At 44.2% G+C, this 14,613-nt stretch overlaps 1 protein-coding gene across 1 annotated transcript; it reads right to left on the reverse strand.

Annotated features, from left to right (window-relative positions):
• Positions 1–476: 476 nt before the first annotated feature.
• On the reverse strand, positions 477–13,050 carry LOC109316062 (aldose reductase-like). Its single transcript, XM_019544010.1, has 6 exons — positions 12,931–13,050; positions 7,031–7,137; positions 6,273–6,354; positions 5,696–5,779; positions 4,011–4,093; positions 477–1,167 (listed from the first exon to the last, which is right to left on the reverse strand). Exons 1-6 carry the CDS (start codon positions 13,048–13,050, stop codon positions 1,128–1,130), a joined length of 516 nt encoding a protein of 171 aa, XP_019399555.1. The 3' UTR covers positions 477–1,127.
• Positions 13,051–14,613: the final 1,563 nt, after the last annotated feature.

Raw genomic sequence — 14,613 nt, forward strand, 5'->3', positions numbered from 1 at the left:
AGGACCATCCATCCTCCATCCACCACCAGGGATGGATGGAGCAGGTGGGTGGGCAGGCAGGGTCTCCATGAAAACCAGCCCAAGACCCCCACAGGCAGGGTGGGCTCAGCTAAAAAGATGAGATGGGGTCACAGGTGTGTAGGGCATGGTGTCCAGGAGTGGGCTGGGGCTCAAGGCAGAGCTGTGAACCACTTTCCACATGTTCCTGCAATGGATGCTGGTTCACAGGCATGGATGTGCAGGGAGTGGATTGCAGCTACATCCTGGGCCTGGGCCCCAGCCACACACTGTCACCACCCCATGATCGCAGCCCTGACCCCCACCTCCCTGTCCAGCTCCTGGACATCGCTCTCTGCTCACCATCCCATTCACCCAGCCAAGCACACCCTGCCCATACAGATCCTGAGCTGGTCTCCCTGGAGACCCCACCTATCCACTTCATCTGGTACCCCTGGCTGTGGGTGCGGGGAGGACAGGCCAGGGTGCCAGGAAGCAGGGCAGGGTCTGGTGATGGCATTAGAGATACTGGTAGCAACAGCCAGGTAGAGTGAGCTACTGCTGTGAGGGCTGCCAGGAAGCTGAGTTCAGGTGCTGTGTCACCCCTGCCCCACCACATGCCCGGGGGCAGTGGGACTGGCCCCATGTGCCACAGCCCAAGATGCCCCCAGCACCTGAGCTAGGCAGGGCCTAGGGACCCATCACAGGCCAGACAGTATCCCTTGGTGGGTTGGATCTGGCCCACACCATCTTTGGTCCACCCCTGAGTTAAAAAATTCTGCAGGTCAAAAATTGCTATAATTTTTTTGATGACTCCTTAAGAAGAGTTTGATGGAATATATTACAGGCAAGAACATGCATTTATATCCTAAAAACAAATAACAAATATAACTAAAGGATTACAAGAATAGTAACTGGTAGCTGTAAGAAAAGCAGCAAAATAGAGCAGGCTTATTATTTCTTCATCTGATTTCCTATAGGTTCCCTTCTTCCACCAGCCAATATAAACTATATTTATGCTGCAGGTAAGTAGCGCAAGTGAAAATGCCTAATACATCAGCTGAACAGAACCAAAGAATCCCAAAATACAATCCTTCCAAGCCATAGGACATGTCATGACAAGGCTAGTCTTATTCTTCTGGAAAGGGATAGTCCTTGTGATTTTTGCACCTGGAGAGAAAGGGAGGTTTAACTGTAAAATCTTCACAACAAAATACTATAAGGATATGCATAGATGCAAGCCCAAAATTAAAAAGAACTTCCTGATGGATGCTGTGCACAGTTCAACCCCTTCACTACCAATGATACTTCACCAGTCTCTCTCACTGCTTAATTCATACAGGACTGTTGAAGTTAATTCTCTGCTTTTTGTTATGGGGGATTTGGATATTTTGCTACTTAAATGGTCGGGCTTAGCCTCCTAATGCTCAGCTAGTATTCTTTTTTTCTAGCTTAGCAATTACTTCAAATTTTGTCTAAAAATCTACTCTCAGGAAATAATATACATTTTAATTATTTTGTACAGTTTCATATAAAACTAACAAATGTCTACACTTGAAGTAGAGTACAAATGTATAAACTGTGAAAACTAAGTAGCAGAGCTGAAAATAGAACCCAGTAGGCATGGGTCCAACCATTCTACCATGTGGCCCTTATTTACAGGAGACCCTTGCCAGGAGGGATCGCAGAAGCAGTGGTAGGAGCTCAGCAGCGGCAGTGGGAGCCCGGCGGAGGCACGCACGTAGCTCCCAAGGAGCTACTGTAAGTGTATTTAGGATTCAAGTTCAGCATTCACAAGTATTTGAAACTGCCGAACCTGCAAATAGCGAGGATTTCCTGTATCTCAGTGGAGGGATTATTAATTTTTTTAAAATTCACAGAATAGGCAATATGGGCAGGTCTACATGTACACTGTCATGCACAGTACATACACGTACTCTGGGCATGGAGGGGGCAGCATTTTAATTGGAGTGGATTTGAGAGCCACTCTAATTAAAGTGCCACTGCATTTCTTGTATCAGCATCCCTGCACTTAAAACTGGAGGTAGAGGCACTTGAACTAAAGCTCATTCAATGAGCTTTTATTCAAGCACCCCCACTGCCATTTTTAAGTTCAGGGACACTGATACGTGAGACTCTGGAGGCTGCTGGAGCACAGCAACTGCCATACTCCAGCAGACTTGATTAATCGATTAATTGAGTCTGCTCTGATGCACTGAAATTCCAGTGCGTCAGAGCAACCTTAAAACTCGTGTAGGCACCCAGAGGTACTAGACTTAATGGACATTAACTAAAGCACATTAACATACATGTAGACACACCTTATGGGCATTTATCCACATGCTCTGGGAGTGGCAGTGGGGGGGGTGCTTTAACTAGAGCAGTTCCAAGAGCCACTCTAATTGAAGTACCCAGAGCATCTCATGTATCAGCATCCCTGCACTTCAAAAAGGCAGTGGGGGCACTTTATCTAAAGCTCATTGAATGAGATGCTGGAGGCTGCTGGACCATGGTAATTATCATGGTCCAGACTCAATTAATCAAGTCTGCTCCAGCATACTGTAATTACAGCATTTTGAAGCAGCCTCCCTGCTTATGTATAGGTACCCTATATGTCTATCTCCTAGGGCTGTGAAGAGATGTAACATCTGAAGTATCTCAAATGCCTTTAAAACACCTAAAAGGGCCAGCCATGGCAGATGCATAGGCCCTCTGAAGTACTCCAAAAGTGGTCAGAGGGTTCCAAAATTGTGCCTCAAAATGAGGTACTATTGGGAAGCATTTCACTTCCTCTTGCATCTGCACAGGGACAGGAAACCCAGAGGTCCTCCAGAATCCCACAGTGATCTGATCTACACCTCCCCCACCACCACCGAGATACAGGAAGACAGGAGAGACAAACTGATTGAGTGGTTCTCCAGGCCCCATCCTCATACCGCCCTAGTTCCTGGCGGGGAACAGGGTCTTTGGTTTCTCAGTTCCAGGGAAAATGGAACAGCAAGAAAGCATTCGCTAACCTTGGCTCTGCTCTCCTGTCATGGACAGGGATGGGAGGACAGGTCACAACAGCCTAACACCCTTTGGCTGGACAGCAGGTTGCTGCATGAAGCCACAGAGATTTTGAAGTGCTTCAGGTGCAGAATGCTACAGGGGTCGGACATATATCTGATGATAACTGAAACACTACCTTTTTGAAACGTTTCCAAGACCATTACATATTCATTTTAAAAGTTACGTCTGTCTGCAGCCTAAGTTTGCTCATTTAGATCTTTCTACAATGACATTTATTCACATTAAGCAAAAAAAATCTGAAGTCTATCTATTTTGGAGTTGTAAACAAACATTGCTTTTGCTAACATATGACTTTGGAGTAATTAAATTGGAGGGAAAAAAAAGCAAACTCTACCAAGGCCATGTCTACATGAGACACTTACTGCACAGTAGCTCGTTGCAAGGCACGAACCATGACACAGTGCTACTGTGCAGTAGTAAGGAGCTACTCGCATTGTCAGCATCACCATGAAGACATGCAGAGACACTACTGCACAGTTACACCGGTAACATCTGCACAGTCAGAGTCTTGTGTAGACATAGCCAAAGGGTACCAAATGACTAGTGCTCTAGTGCAGTGGTTCTCAACCTTTTTTGTACCAGGACCCATTAGTAAACATCAATGGCCAGTCCCTACCCAGTGCCCCTCACTCCCAACTCTGCCAGCCTGCAAGGGAAAAGCAACAGTTTCCCACATTTTTCTCCTTTAAAGAAGAATCAGTTTTAAATTTTGTTCACAACGCATTCACATATTCTTGTGACACACTTTTGGGTCACAACCCACAGGTTGAGACGTGCTGCTCTAGTGAATGCTATCAGTGAATTTCAGTGGCTACGGATGGAACTTTTTGTGTAAGCCAATGGCTCAGATTTCCTATTCACTCTTTTGCTACATGGCTGTAGATGTTATTAAATAAATAGACTCTTGGCATGCATTTGGCTACATGATTAGAGACACTCACAAGGTTATGGAACTGATTCTATGTCTTTTCTTAAAGCTGAGAATGGTTTTCATCTCTTTTTCAGTTAATTCGAAGTCAAACACCTGCAAATTTGAGAACAAAACAGAACGCCCACACAGAAAAATATTTCAGTTCTATAAGAAAGAGGTTGAAATACATTCATGTAAAGAAACTAAAGATGTATATGGAAATGAAACACATTTATTTAAGTGACAGGAGAAATCCATCTTTGTGAAAAATGCTATAATGAATGCTCAAAAGTTATGAAGAGTTATCTAAACTTTGGGGCCAGGTGTTCCAAATTTAGTGGCCTATCTTTCTCTGTTACATACATTATAGGTCCCATTGACTAAATTAGGAGTTTCCAGTGCTTTTCACTTGAGAACAATGTCAGTTTGGATCTATCCATGGGAAAAAATATGTTCAAATTGTTGGCATTTTAATCAATAGCAGAATCCTTTTGTTTAAACTGCTTTCTTATACTGGGGGAAAATAGTTCTCAAACTTTCAGAAGATTTCAATGAAGAACTCAACGGCATAGAGTTCAATGGTAAATTTGGTGTAATTAGGGCAGTGATGTGCTGTAAAATACTGGCAGTGCAGTATTTTTAAGCATTTCAGAATTATTTTTCAGTAGGGCTGACCCAAGTTTTGTTGTGTAAGTTATTTTAGGCTTCACATAGTAATATTTTCAAATCTTGTTTTCAGGAAATAACATATTCCTTAACAAGCTTCTGACACCTGAGGTTTCTCTCAGAAGTATAGCTCTATACATGATAATCCCACATGAAAGACTGATTTAATAGTTCTTAGCTGCTGCATGGTTAATTAAAGTCCAGAAGAATCAAAAGTCTGTGAGGAAATAACGTACATTAAATGAAGGGCTTCCAATATTTGGGTATAGCATAGCATTAACTTGATTTATGATAATAAAAGAAAATATGCTAGAATTTTAAAATGGAAACTGATAGGTTTCCTCGTCAGTCAGTGGAGTTAAGTTCAGTCTTCTTTTTCTGCTTCATCATTCTAATGAAGGAGATGGCCATTTTAAAACAGCCTTTGGCATTCACTGCAATGATAGGGGCAGGTTCCAGCCAAGAGGGCCAAGGCCCAAGCCCTCACAGCGGAATAAGGACTTACCCAAGCTGAAAGGGCCAAAAGCTGAAATAGGATGAGATGGACCAAGAGGGCCAAGCACCCCAAACAGGAGGAGGCAGACCAGGAGCCCCAAACAAAGGGAGACAAGCTGAAGGCCAGACCAGGCTGAGACTCAGAAACTGGGCTAAAGGAAATGGGCCTAGGCTGGCAATCTATAGCAAGAGTAACTAGCAGACTAAAGCTGAAGTCCATACAAGCTGGTATGTGGCTCTACGGTAACATCTGCAAGGCACGGGCATGGCTATAGGGGAGCACAGATGCAACAAATAACTCATAAGGTGACTGATACCCTGGGGCACTAATAGGGCCAGGAGGGCCCCAACTGAGTGTCTCAGTGTGGAGCTGGGCTGGTCTCACTCTGGGACCCTGGTGGCAGCCTCCTTTTCACACTAAGACTAATTACATCAAGGCATGATAGGTGTGGAAGAAGGGAGGGTACCCTGAGGAGCCGGAATTGGGAGCAAGAGTCAAGGGGCCACCAGGTGGTGTCATGGCCACCCTCAGAGGCCAGAACATGCCACACTTACCTTCAAATTTTCCTCTATGTGATGGGGAGTGACAGATTTGGGAATTACACTCACATTTCTTTGGACCTGGAACCGAATCACCACCTACAAAAAGAGAGGTTGTGTGTCATCTGTGAAATACAACCCCATATCCACTCTCATATGCCATGGTGAATAATTCCACTAGATCAAAGATAAAAAAAGCAACTTAGCAGAGCCACCATGATATATGCACAGGCTCATTTAATCGCTAGTGTTAATAATGACACAAAAGCCATGTGTAAACACAATTGGCAAAAAATTTGAAACTAACAAAGGATGCTGTATGTAGAAGTTGTAACTACACATTTCCATAGGAGGCCCTCCATTTTACCCAGTTACAGTTGCGGTCAGTTTTAATCTTCTCCTCTCCTTTTGTACTACAATTGGATTCAAAATGACACATTTAAAAGCATCATACTGCAAAAGACATTTGAAACTGCAAGTGGCCCACATCCCAAACCTTTCCTCACCATTCTTTGTAAAAGTGGAAATTGGCCCAAGAGGAAAGTACTTTACAAAGAGGAAAAAAAATACAGAAAAGACAAACAGCCTGTACCTGAGCTGAGGTTTTCTTGTGTTTGGCTGCAATTTCTTTAATTTGCGGGTCATCCAGGAGGGAAAAGTCCTCAGGCTTGGGCCTTTAAGAAGAAAAAGTAGACCCTATCATGGCAGGGGAAAACATAACCTCCCCTGTCAGATATAATAGTGATAAGTTTTTGGTCAGTTTAGAAGTGGAGGAGGATAAACCATGGATTGTATGTTTAAGCTTACCTCCCACAGCACTCCTTTCCCATTGGCTTTCATACTTAATATTCTTTTATAAAAAATGAGCTGAGTTATGCATCTAGGTCAAAGTACAGCTCATTGCAATATCCTCCCACAGAGTATTCTTCCACCTAGAACTCATCACCAAAAATACTTGTCTCCTGGATTCCAAGAGTTTCATCCTGGCTAGCTGCAGTTTCCATGTCCTTCCTGAGCACAGAGTTTCCCCACTAGATTGGTTAGAAGACTTTGAAGCCTTCTATGCTCAACCAAATCAAATCCTCAAAGCTCATCCCTTTCAAGCTCAGTTGAGTAAAAGACTGTAATCACTGTCATATACATGTTGTACTTATGCATCTAATAATTCAATAAAAGATCCATGGTTTCTAGGGATTTAGGTAGACTGGCAAAAAAAATTAAGGGTTTTTATAAATCTATAATACTTTTTCAATTTTTCTATTAGTGTTATCTCTGTGTCAAATACTTGAATTACGTCACTGAATGCACACCTTACCACACAGAAGGTAAGAAGGCACCGAGTAGTCTTACCACGGCCATTGGGGGCTTCCAAGGGGACAATAGGCAGTGACAGAGATCCCTTTGGATTGGCAATATTTAATCAATTCTTCTTGAGGAAGGTATGGGTGACTCTCAATCTACAAAAATAAGCACTAAGTTTACTCAGAGACAGACAGTACTATTGCACTTCAAGTAGTATAGATATTACACTGACTTCCTGTAAGAGATACAACAGAATGAGCTCATCTAGCTCATAAATCTCCCAAGCCCACAGAAGGCAACAGAGAAAAGCCAGTCACTGCACTTGAAATTGTCTCTTTAAAAAGGGCTGCACTCTGAGGGTTGAGTGCAAGGAACTGAATCAATTGGACTTTCAATTTCCCTTGATCTGGAATATCTCACTGTACACAACCTCCATCTTGTTACCAGTTACAACACAACATCACTGTAGGCTTGCTTCCCTTCAATAATATACAACATTACAATAAGCTATTGTCTTCTTAATAATACCTTGCCAGGTTCTTCCACTGAGTGGAATTCTGACTACAAAAACTGTGTACAATGTTATCTTATTTTTCACTATTAATTATGAAGTTTAATATGCAGAAATTATATGTATGTAGTTTCCATTAACCTCAAGTAGAATTAAATGTGCAATCCAGTAGACTAGTGAAAGTGGAACAGACTCTGACTGAAAGACTTTATACGTTTCTTCCCAAACACACATTCTACTTTTGATCAGTAATGCTATACAGCTAACTGGGTTCTATACAGAAGTCAATAACATCTAGATAGCATCTTACATAATTCAAACTTCCTGGGCTGCTTCTGTTAGAAGTTCTTGGACTTTCTTATCTCTGTCACAATGCTTGTGATGGGCTGCCAATATTTCTGCTTTTGTTTATGCTTACATTATTTATAATGGCTACTTGACAATTATACAACTGTTACATGACCCTTCAACCAAAATTCCAGAATAACCTGGAATGTTGTTCACTGTGTAGCTACAGCTGCTTCCACCTAAGCTGCTTCTTCTTATGCATTTTCCATTGACATGGCTATTTTTCCTGAATTGTAGTGGCTACTGGAACAATATTCATAGACTGTTATTGGAGATGCAAAGTATAAAATTCCAGTCGCCTCACCCAGCTTCCCCACGTCCTTTACTCCAGACACTGTCCCAGTCCACGTCTCTCCTCCACAGACACTCCTCTCAGCTCATCTCCTTGCCCAGACAGTCCTAGTCTACCTGCAGCAGTTTATCCTTTACTGAGTGCATCTACAGGAGATGTTTTACTCAAGATAAGGATTTTATTTTAAAGATCTCCCAGCCGGGGCCCTGTGTCCACAGGGCTTGGGCTGAGAAAGAAGGATCTCCCATCCCCCAGCTCTGTGATTGTAGGGTGGGCCTGGGAGCTCCTTGCCACCAGGGCAGGGGGACATTGTCCCTGCCCAGGCTCCAGTGTTGGAGCCACCCCAGCAGCAGGAAGGGTCAGGGAGCAATATCCCAGCCCCTGCCAGGAGACAGCTGTCTCCTGACTCTGTGCTTCCCGCCAGCCTCTGGGCTAGCGCCTAGGTGGAGCCTAGAGCTCCCCCTGGTTGCTTCAGGGGCCTGGTGCAGAGCCACAGGGAGTAGGAGCAGTCTGCTGCTAGGAGCAACAAATCTGCTCCCACATACCTGCACATGTAGACATGTGCCCAGGAGAATTTATTCAAAAGTACTTTACTCTAGAGTAAACTGCTCCTGGATTATTTGCAAATGTAGATGTGCCCAGTCTGTCTCCATTCCTCCCTCCTGACTTGTCCTTCCACTCATATTCTCCATCTCCAGTGACAGTCCCATACACCAAACTCCTCTCCCAATCCCTGTGGGCTCCAGCTTTCATTTGGTTCCCAGCAACTTATCCCAGTCTGTCTTTCTCCCAACTAGTCATAGCACTCCACTTGTATCCTAGCTCCTTGTCAGATCTTACTACCATTCCCCAAGTGCTGCTTCCCTGTCTCCTTGTTCCATCTGGCCTTTAAACTAAGCCCGCTGAGGGATGGGGGGACTACTACCACTGCTGACCCACTGGGCAACCCTTGCAAAACCAGCAGGCCAAGGCACCCCTGCCCCAGCCCTGGTACAATCTGTGGGCAAGGCAAGAGCCCCTAAGGGGACACTTGCCTGCCTGTACACAAATGACAGGAGCAGGAGGAACTTGTCCTCCTGCTTAACGCAAATAATTACGACGTCATAGGGATAATGGAGACCTGGTGGGACTCCACCCATGACTGGACCATGGGTATAGATGGCTATACCTTGTACAGGAGAGATCGAGTAGATACAAGGGTCAGGGGTGTAGCTCTCTATGTTAAGGAAAGCTACATGTCCCTGCAAGCTGATGTTGGCAACCAGGGTGAACAACTGGGGACCCTCTGGATTAAAATCCATGGAGAACACAGCACAGGGGACACAATGGTGGGAATCTACTACAGACCTCCCACCCAAAGTCCTGAGCTTGACCATGAGTTCGTCCAGGAATTGGCTGAGGCCGCATGCTCCAGGACCGTGGTTGTCATGGGTGACTTCAATTACCTGGGCATCTCGTGGGAGGATCATTCAGCAAAAACCGAGCTGTTGCAAAGCTTCCTCTCATGCATGGATGACATCTACCTGACTCAAGAAGACTATGGGCCAACGAGAGGCAAAGCACTGCTTGACCTGGTACTGGCTATGTGGGGAGATGGAGGAAAAGCAAGGGCAACATTGGACCCCTGCTGAACCAGATGGGACAACTGACAACTGACGCTCAGGAAAAAGCCAACCTATTAAATGGGTACTTTTCATCCATCCTTCATCAGTCCCATGGGACGCCCATGCCTGCAACAGGACAGGGAGGTCCGGGTGAGGGAGATCCCCTGCCCTCCATCAATGCTGACCTCATGAAGGAACACCTTGAGAGGCTGGATACCTTCAAGTCAGCCGGCCCTGATAATCTACACCCCAGGGTACTCAAGGAGCTGGCGAGCATCATAGCCCAGCCTCTGGCACAGATCTTTGAAAATTTCTGTCGCTCTGGTGTAGTGCTCAAAGACTGGAAGAAGGCCAATGTGGTTCCTATCTTCAAGAAAGGGAGGAAAGTGGATCCAGCAAACTATAGGCCCATCAGCCTGACTTCTATCCTGGGGAAGATCTTAGAAAAGTTTATTAAAGAGGCCACCCTTAATGAACTGGCCAACACCAACATCCTGAGGGATAGCTAGCATGGGTTTGTTGCAGGTAGGTATTGCTTGACCAATCTCATTTCCTTTTACAACCAGGTGACCTATCACCTGGACAAAGGAGAAGAGATTGATGTCATATATCTTGACTTCAAAAAAACCTTTGATCTGGTGTCCCATGATCACCTCTTGGCGAAACTGGCCAATTGTGGCCTTGGGTCCACCACATTCCGCTGGCTGGGGAATTGGCTCCATGGTTGGACCCAGAGGGTGGTAATTGACGGAAGTCAATCATCATGGTAACCTGTGACCAGTGGGGTCCCCCAAGGCTCTGTCCTTGGACCCATTAATGTCCTTGGATCTTCATTAATGATGTGGACATTGGAGTCAGAAGCAGACTGGCCAAGTTTGCTGATGACACCAAACTTTGGGGCAAAGCATCTACACCAGAAGACAAGCGGGTGATCCAGGCTGACCTGGACAGGCTCAGCAAATGGGTGGATGAGAACCTGATGGTGTTTAATACTGAAAAACGCAAGTTTCTCCACCTTGGGAAGAAAAACCTGCAGCATCCTTATAGGCTCGGCAGTGCTACACTGGCTAGCACTACAAAAGAAAGAGACTTGGGGGGTCATCATTGACCACAAGATGAACATGAGCCTGCAATGCGATGCTGCGGCTAGTAAAGCGACCAGGCTCAGGGGTGATCTGATAGCCACCTATAAGTTTATCGGGGGTGACCATCAGTATCTGGGGGAACATTTGTTCACCAGAGCGCCCCAAGGGATGACAAGGTCGAACGGTCATAACTTACTACAAGACCATTTCAGACTGGACATAAGGAAGAATTTCTTTACTGTCCAAGCCCCCAAGGTCTGGAATAGCTTGCCATCAGAGGTGGTTCAAGCACCTATACTGAACACCTTCAAGAGTAAATTGGATGCTTATCTTGCTGGAATCCTATGACCCCAGCTGACTTTCTGCCCTTTGGGCAGGGGGCTGGACTTGATGATCTTCCGATGTCCCTTCCAGCCCTAATGTCTATGAAATCTATGAAATCCATTCCTTCTCTGCCCATCTTTCAGTTCCTTCAGAAATCTCACTCTCTCAGTCTGTCCCAAAATGTTCCCATCCCAAGAAATTCAAGAATCTCTCCACTCTTTCAAATCCCAATCTCTCCCACAGCAGTCAGCCTCTTGTTCCTTTCCCTGTCCTCTGTTCTTTACTGTTGACTCTTTGAAACTATCTACACTCCTACAATACCATTCCCAGTTTGGTGCTTGTCTTATCTGTATTCACAGAATGTCATAGAAAGTTTTCTTCTCAGTGCTGCCTGCAAGTAGATGTCAAGAGCAGAGGAGAGAAAAAAACATGTCCTCACAGTGAATTTACTATGCCTGAAAGAATCATCCTCAAATGCATCATCCAGTGGAAGCAGCATAGCCACAGATGCCCAGCACTGTGTGTGAGCTACTTAGCATGGAGGTAGGCTCATTGGAGTCACTTAACAGTGCTATTTAGCTTATCCAAAGCATCGCAGAGACACAGCCAAATAGTTTCTGGTACAGGAGGTAACCCATGTAGAATCTTAATTGAGCATGGCTTTGCCAAGCATGGTAAATTTGCCATGGAAGCATTCCTAACATTTCCCAGGTCTTAGTTATCATGCCCAGCCAGCAGCTGCCAAGGGCTGCAAGGTACAGCCCATGTATGTAGTATGTAAATAGATTCTCTGAAACATTATATCTGCATAGCTCTATTAGGTCTCTAATGAGCATGGAACAACTGTTCATTGGCTTGCGGTTAGATTGAATTTGGGCATATTTTCATGGGAATATCAGAAGGCCAAATGTTGTGTTCCTCTTCTAAAGCAGAAAAGTGTCCCGTCCCCTCCCCCCCCCCCAAAAAAAAGGTTGTAGCATTACTCTCATGTAAGCAGAATAGATTTTCTCACCAGCCTTGCTTTCAGATGTAGTTGGAAAATTTCAGCCGAAATAGTTTAAATAAATTCAACCTAAGGCAGGGGTTGGTAACCTAGAGCCAGCAGCAGGCCAGATCCAGCCCACAGACATGGGGCTTCAGAGGTATTTGGCAGCAAGGGGCTTCAGCCGTGGTTGCTTTTCCCATGCCACCACAGAGAGAAATGGTGGCTGCAGGACTTCTCTCCCTGCTGCCATGGAGAGAAGAAGCATTGGTGGTAGCCAGGTCCTAGCACCCACCTGATCACCTGTCACTGCCTTAATTTGGGTCATTCCAGCTTGCAACCTGAAAAGGTTGCTGACCACTGGCCTAAGGCATGGATATCTAGCACAGATAGTTGTAGTTTAGATGCATTTTAAGAAGCTTTTTAAGAAGGGCCTTATAATGGGAAAGACTGGCAAGAACTTGCTAGTAAGTGGTGCCTTTAGTTCTAACTAGTAGCAAATAAAAATAGCCTCATGTTCTCAGGATGTTGACCATCTACAGCTCCCATTAAAGACTACAGACGTTGCAGCTTCTCAGCACTATGGAAAATTGGGCCATTTATCTAGATGCCATTAGGTATCTAATTTCCAGCTTCCCAAGATGGCTGTTTTGGAAAGAAGGGAATTCTTTCTTTTGCATGTACAGTATTCTATGTAATGCTCCTACCCCTTCCAAAATACAGATGTAAAACTATGTCACCTATTTACAATACTCTTCATCCAGGCCTTCTCCCAATACCCAGAATTCTGTGAAAAATTTACCTGGTTATTGGCTGGTTTGTATTTTAAATCAGGTTTGCTCAAGAGCTGCTCAATCTGATTTTTGTTAAAGTTGGCAATTCCAATAGCTTTCACCAATCCAATTTCCACCAAGTCTTCCATAGCCTGAAGAGACAGCAGACTCAGACACTATGTATAACTACAGGCTTATCTACACAGAGAAAAGACCTAGTATAGTTACTTGGGTTGTAAGGTCTTTGGTATAGATGCTGTCTTTTGGTTTGGCATTTATACAACACCTAGGCACACTGGGTTCATGGTCATGACTGAGGTGCTGGAGTACTACAGTGAAGTACAGGAACACAATAAAAGGGATAAGATTCTGGAGAAACAATGGTATAATGAAGAATAAGTTTCATATTTCAGAATAGAACTCTATTCACAAACTGAAGTAATTCCTTCAGAATAAAAATACCTCCCCCATGTGGAGTTACCCTGGGATAGCTATAGTAGAACAGTTACTCCAGAAAAGCACTGCTGGTCAATTTTCTCATATGTAAGTATATAAAGATGATAAAAACACTTAGATGGGTTTGCTGAGTATGGCATGTTTTGCTGGTCCTAAAGTTCATCTGAGAAGGAACTGCACAAATATAGTTTTGCATTAGTAAGATCCTGAAATTTCCACTTTCTTCTCCAAATCATCAATAAAGCTTGCTTGGTTTATAGAGGCCCAGTTGTCCCTTCTAATTCTGATGACTGTTTCATTCTCCTCTTACTCAAAGGATTAACCTAGTACAGTTGAGCACACAGAGACCCTGACAAGAAAGTGCTACTGTCAGTAGTAGGTGTAAAAACATTTCACTTCACAAAGAATAATGTAAAAGGTGTCAGAAATATAGAGCAAATCAGCTATCCTGGATTCCTGATGTCAGAAAGTTCCTCAAAAACGTTCCCACTAGGAAAAGAATGCAACTTGCTGCTGAAGAGTACAGAATAGCAAACAAACACAGAAACAAGGTTGAAGCTTACCTCCCACGTTTCCAGAAAATGTGTGTTACTGGGAATCATCATGCCATTTTCTCCTATGGGAAAAAGTTCCTCCCCTGCCTATTGTGAGACAAAGATAGTGTAAAGATATGTTGCATACTCAGTTGTAAGACAAAGGGGAAAAAATGAGCCTTGGAGAACCTAATGAAATATCCTTGACTTGAGCATCTGGCTTGGAGAAAGGAGACAAAAATAACAACTTTTACTAAGATAATTAACTTATAAGCACATGGTTGTTTTCTGACCCCAGGACAAGGGAGCACAGAAGTCTGAAAGTACACAGAGGAAGAAAAAACCGACCATTAGTAGAAAGCTGAGGTAGAGAGGAATTCAGTACTGACCACTCTCAGACATAAATGTTGCAGAAGCAGCTGACAAACCAGCACTGAACTTTGATGAGGCAGAAGACCTAGATTTGATCTGGACCAACAGCACCATATTCCAGAAGGGTCTTGGGATGCTGAAGAAGCAAGAAAATGGTCAAGACCATGGGAGAAATCTGCTGCCTTAAAGATCAAAGACTACATTTCCTTCCAGAGCATTATAGGAGTGGCACCAATATGCTCAGATAGACAGACAATCTTCCTGGTCTGGAATGGTCCTTTCTTCTACCTGACAGATCAGAAAGGGAAAAGTATCTTGGATTCTCACAGAAAGGCTTAAAATTCAAACCAC

This window comes from Crocodylus porosus, unplaced genomic scaffold, assembly GCF_001723895.1.
Source record: "Crocodylus porosus isolate Cpor-Errol unplaced genomic scaffold, CroPor_comp1, whole genome shotgun sequence".
NCBI classification, from domain to species: domain Eukaryota; kingdom Metazoa; phylum Chordata; order Crocodylia; family Crocodylidae; genus Crocodylus; species Crocodylus porosus.

Coding starts and splice junctions, on each gene's coding strand:
- LOC109316062 (XM_019544010.1), bottom strand. CDS start 13,050: ATGGAAGACTTGGTGGAAATTGGATTGGTGAAAGCTATTGGAATTGCC. Junction 7,138..12,930: donor ACAAACCAGCCAATAACCAG/GTAAATTTTTCA, acceptor TTATTTTTGTAG/ATTGAGAGTCACCCATACCT. Junction 1,168..4,010: donor AGAATCAGTTCCATAACCTT/GTGAGTGTCTCT, acceptor CTTTCTCTCCAG/GTGCAAAAATCACAAGGACT.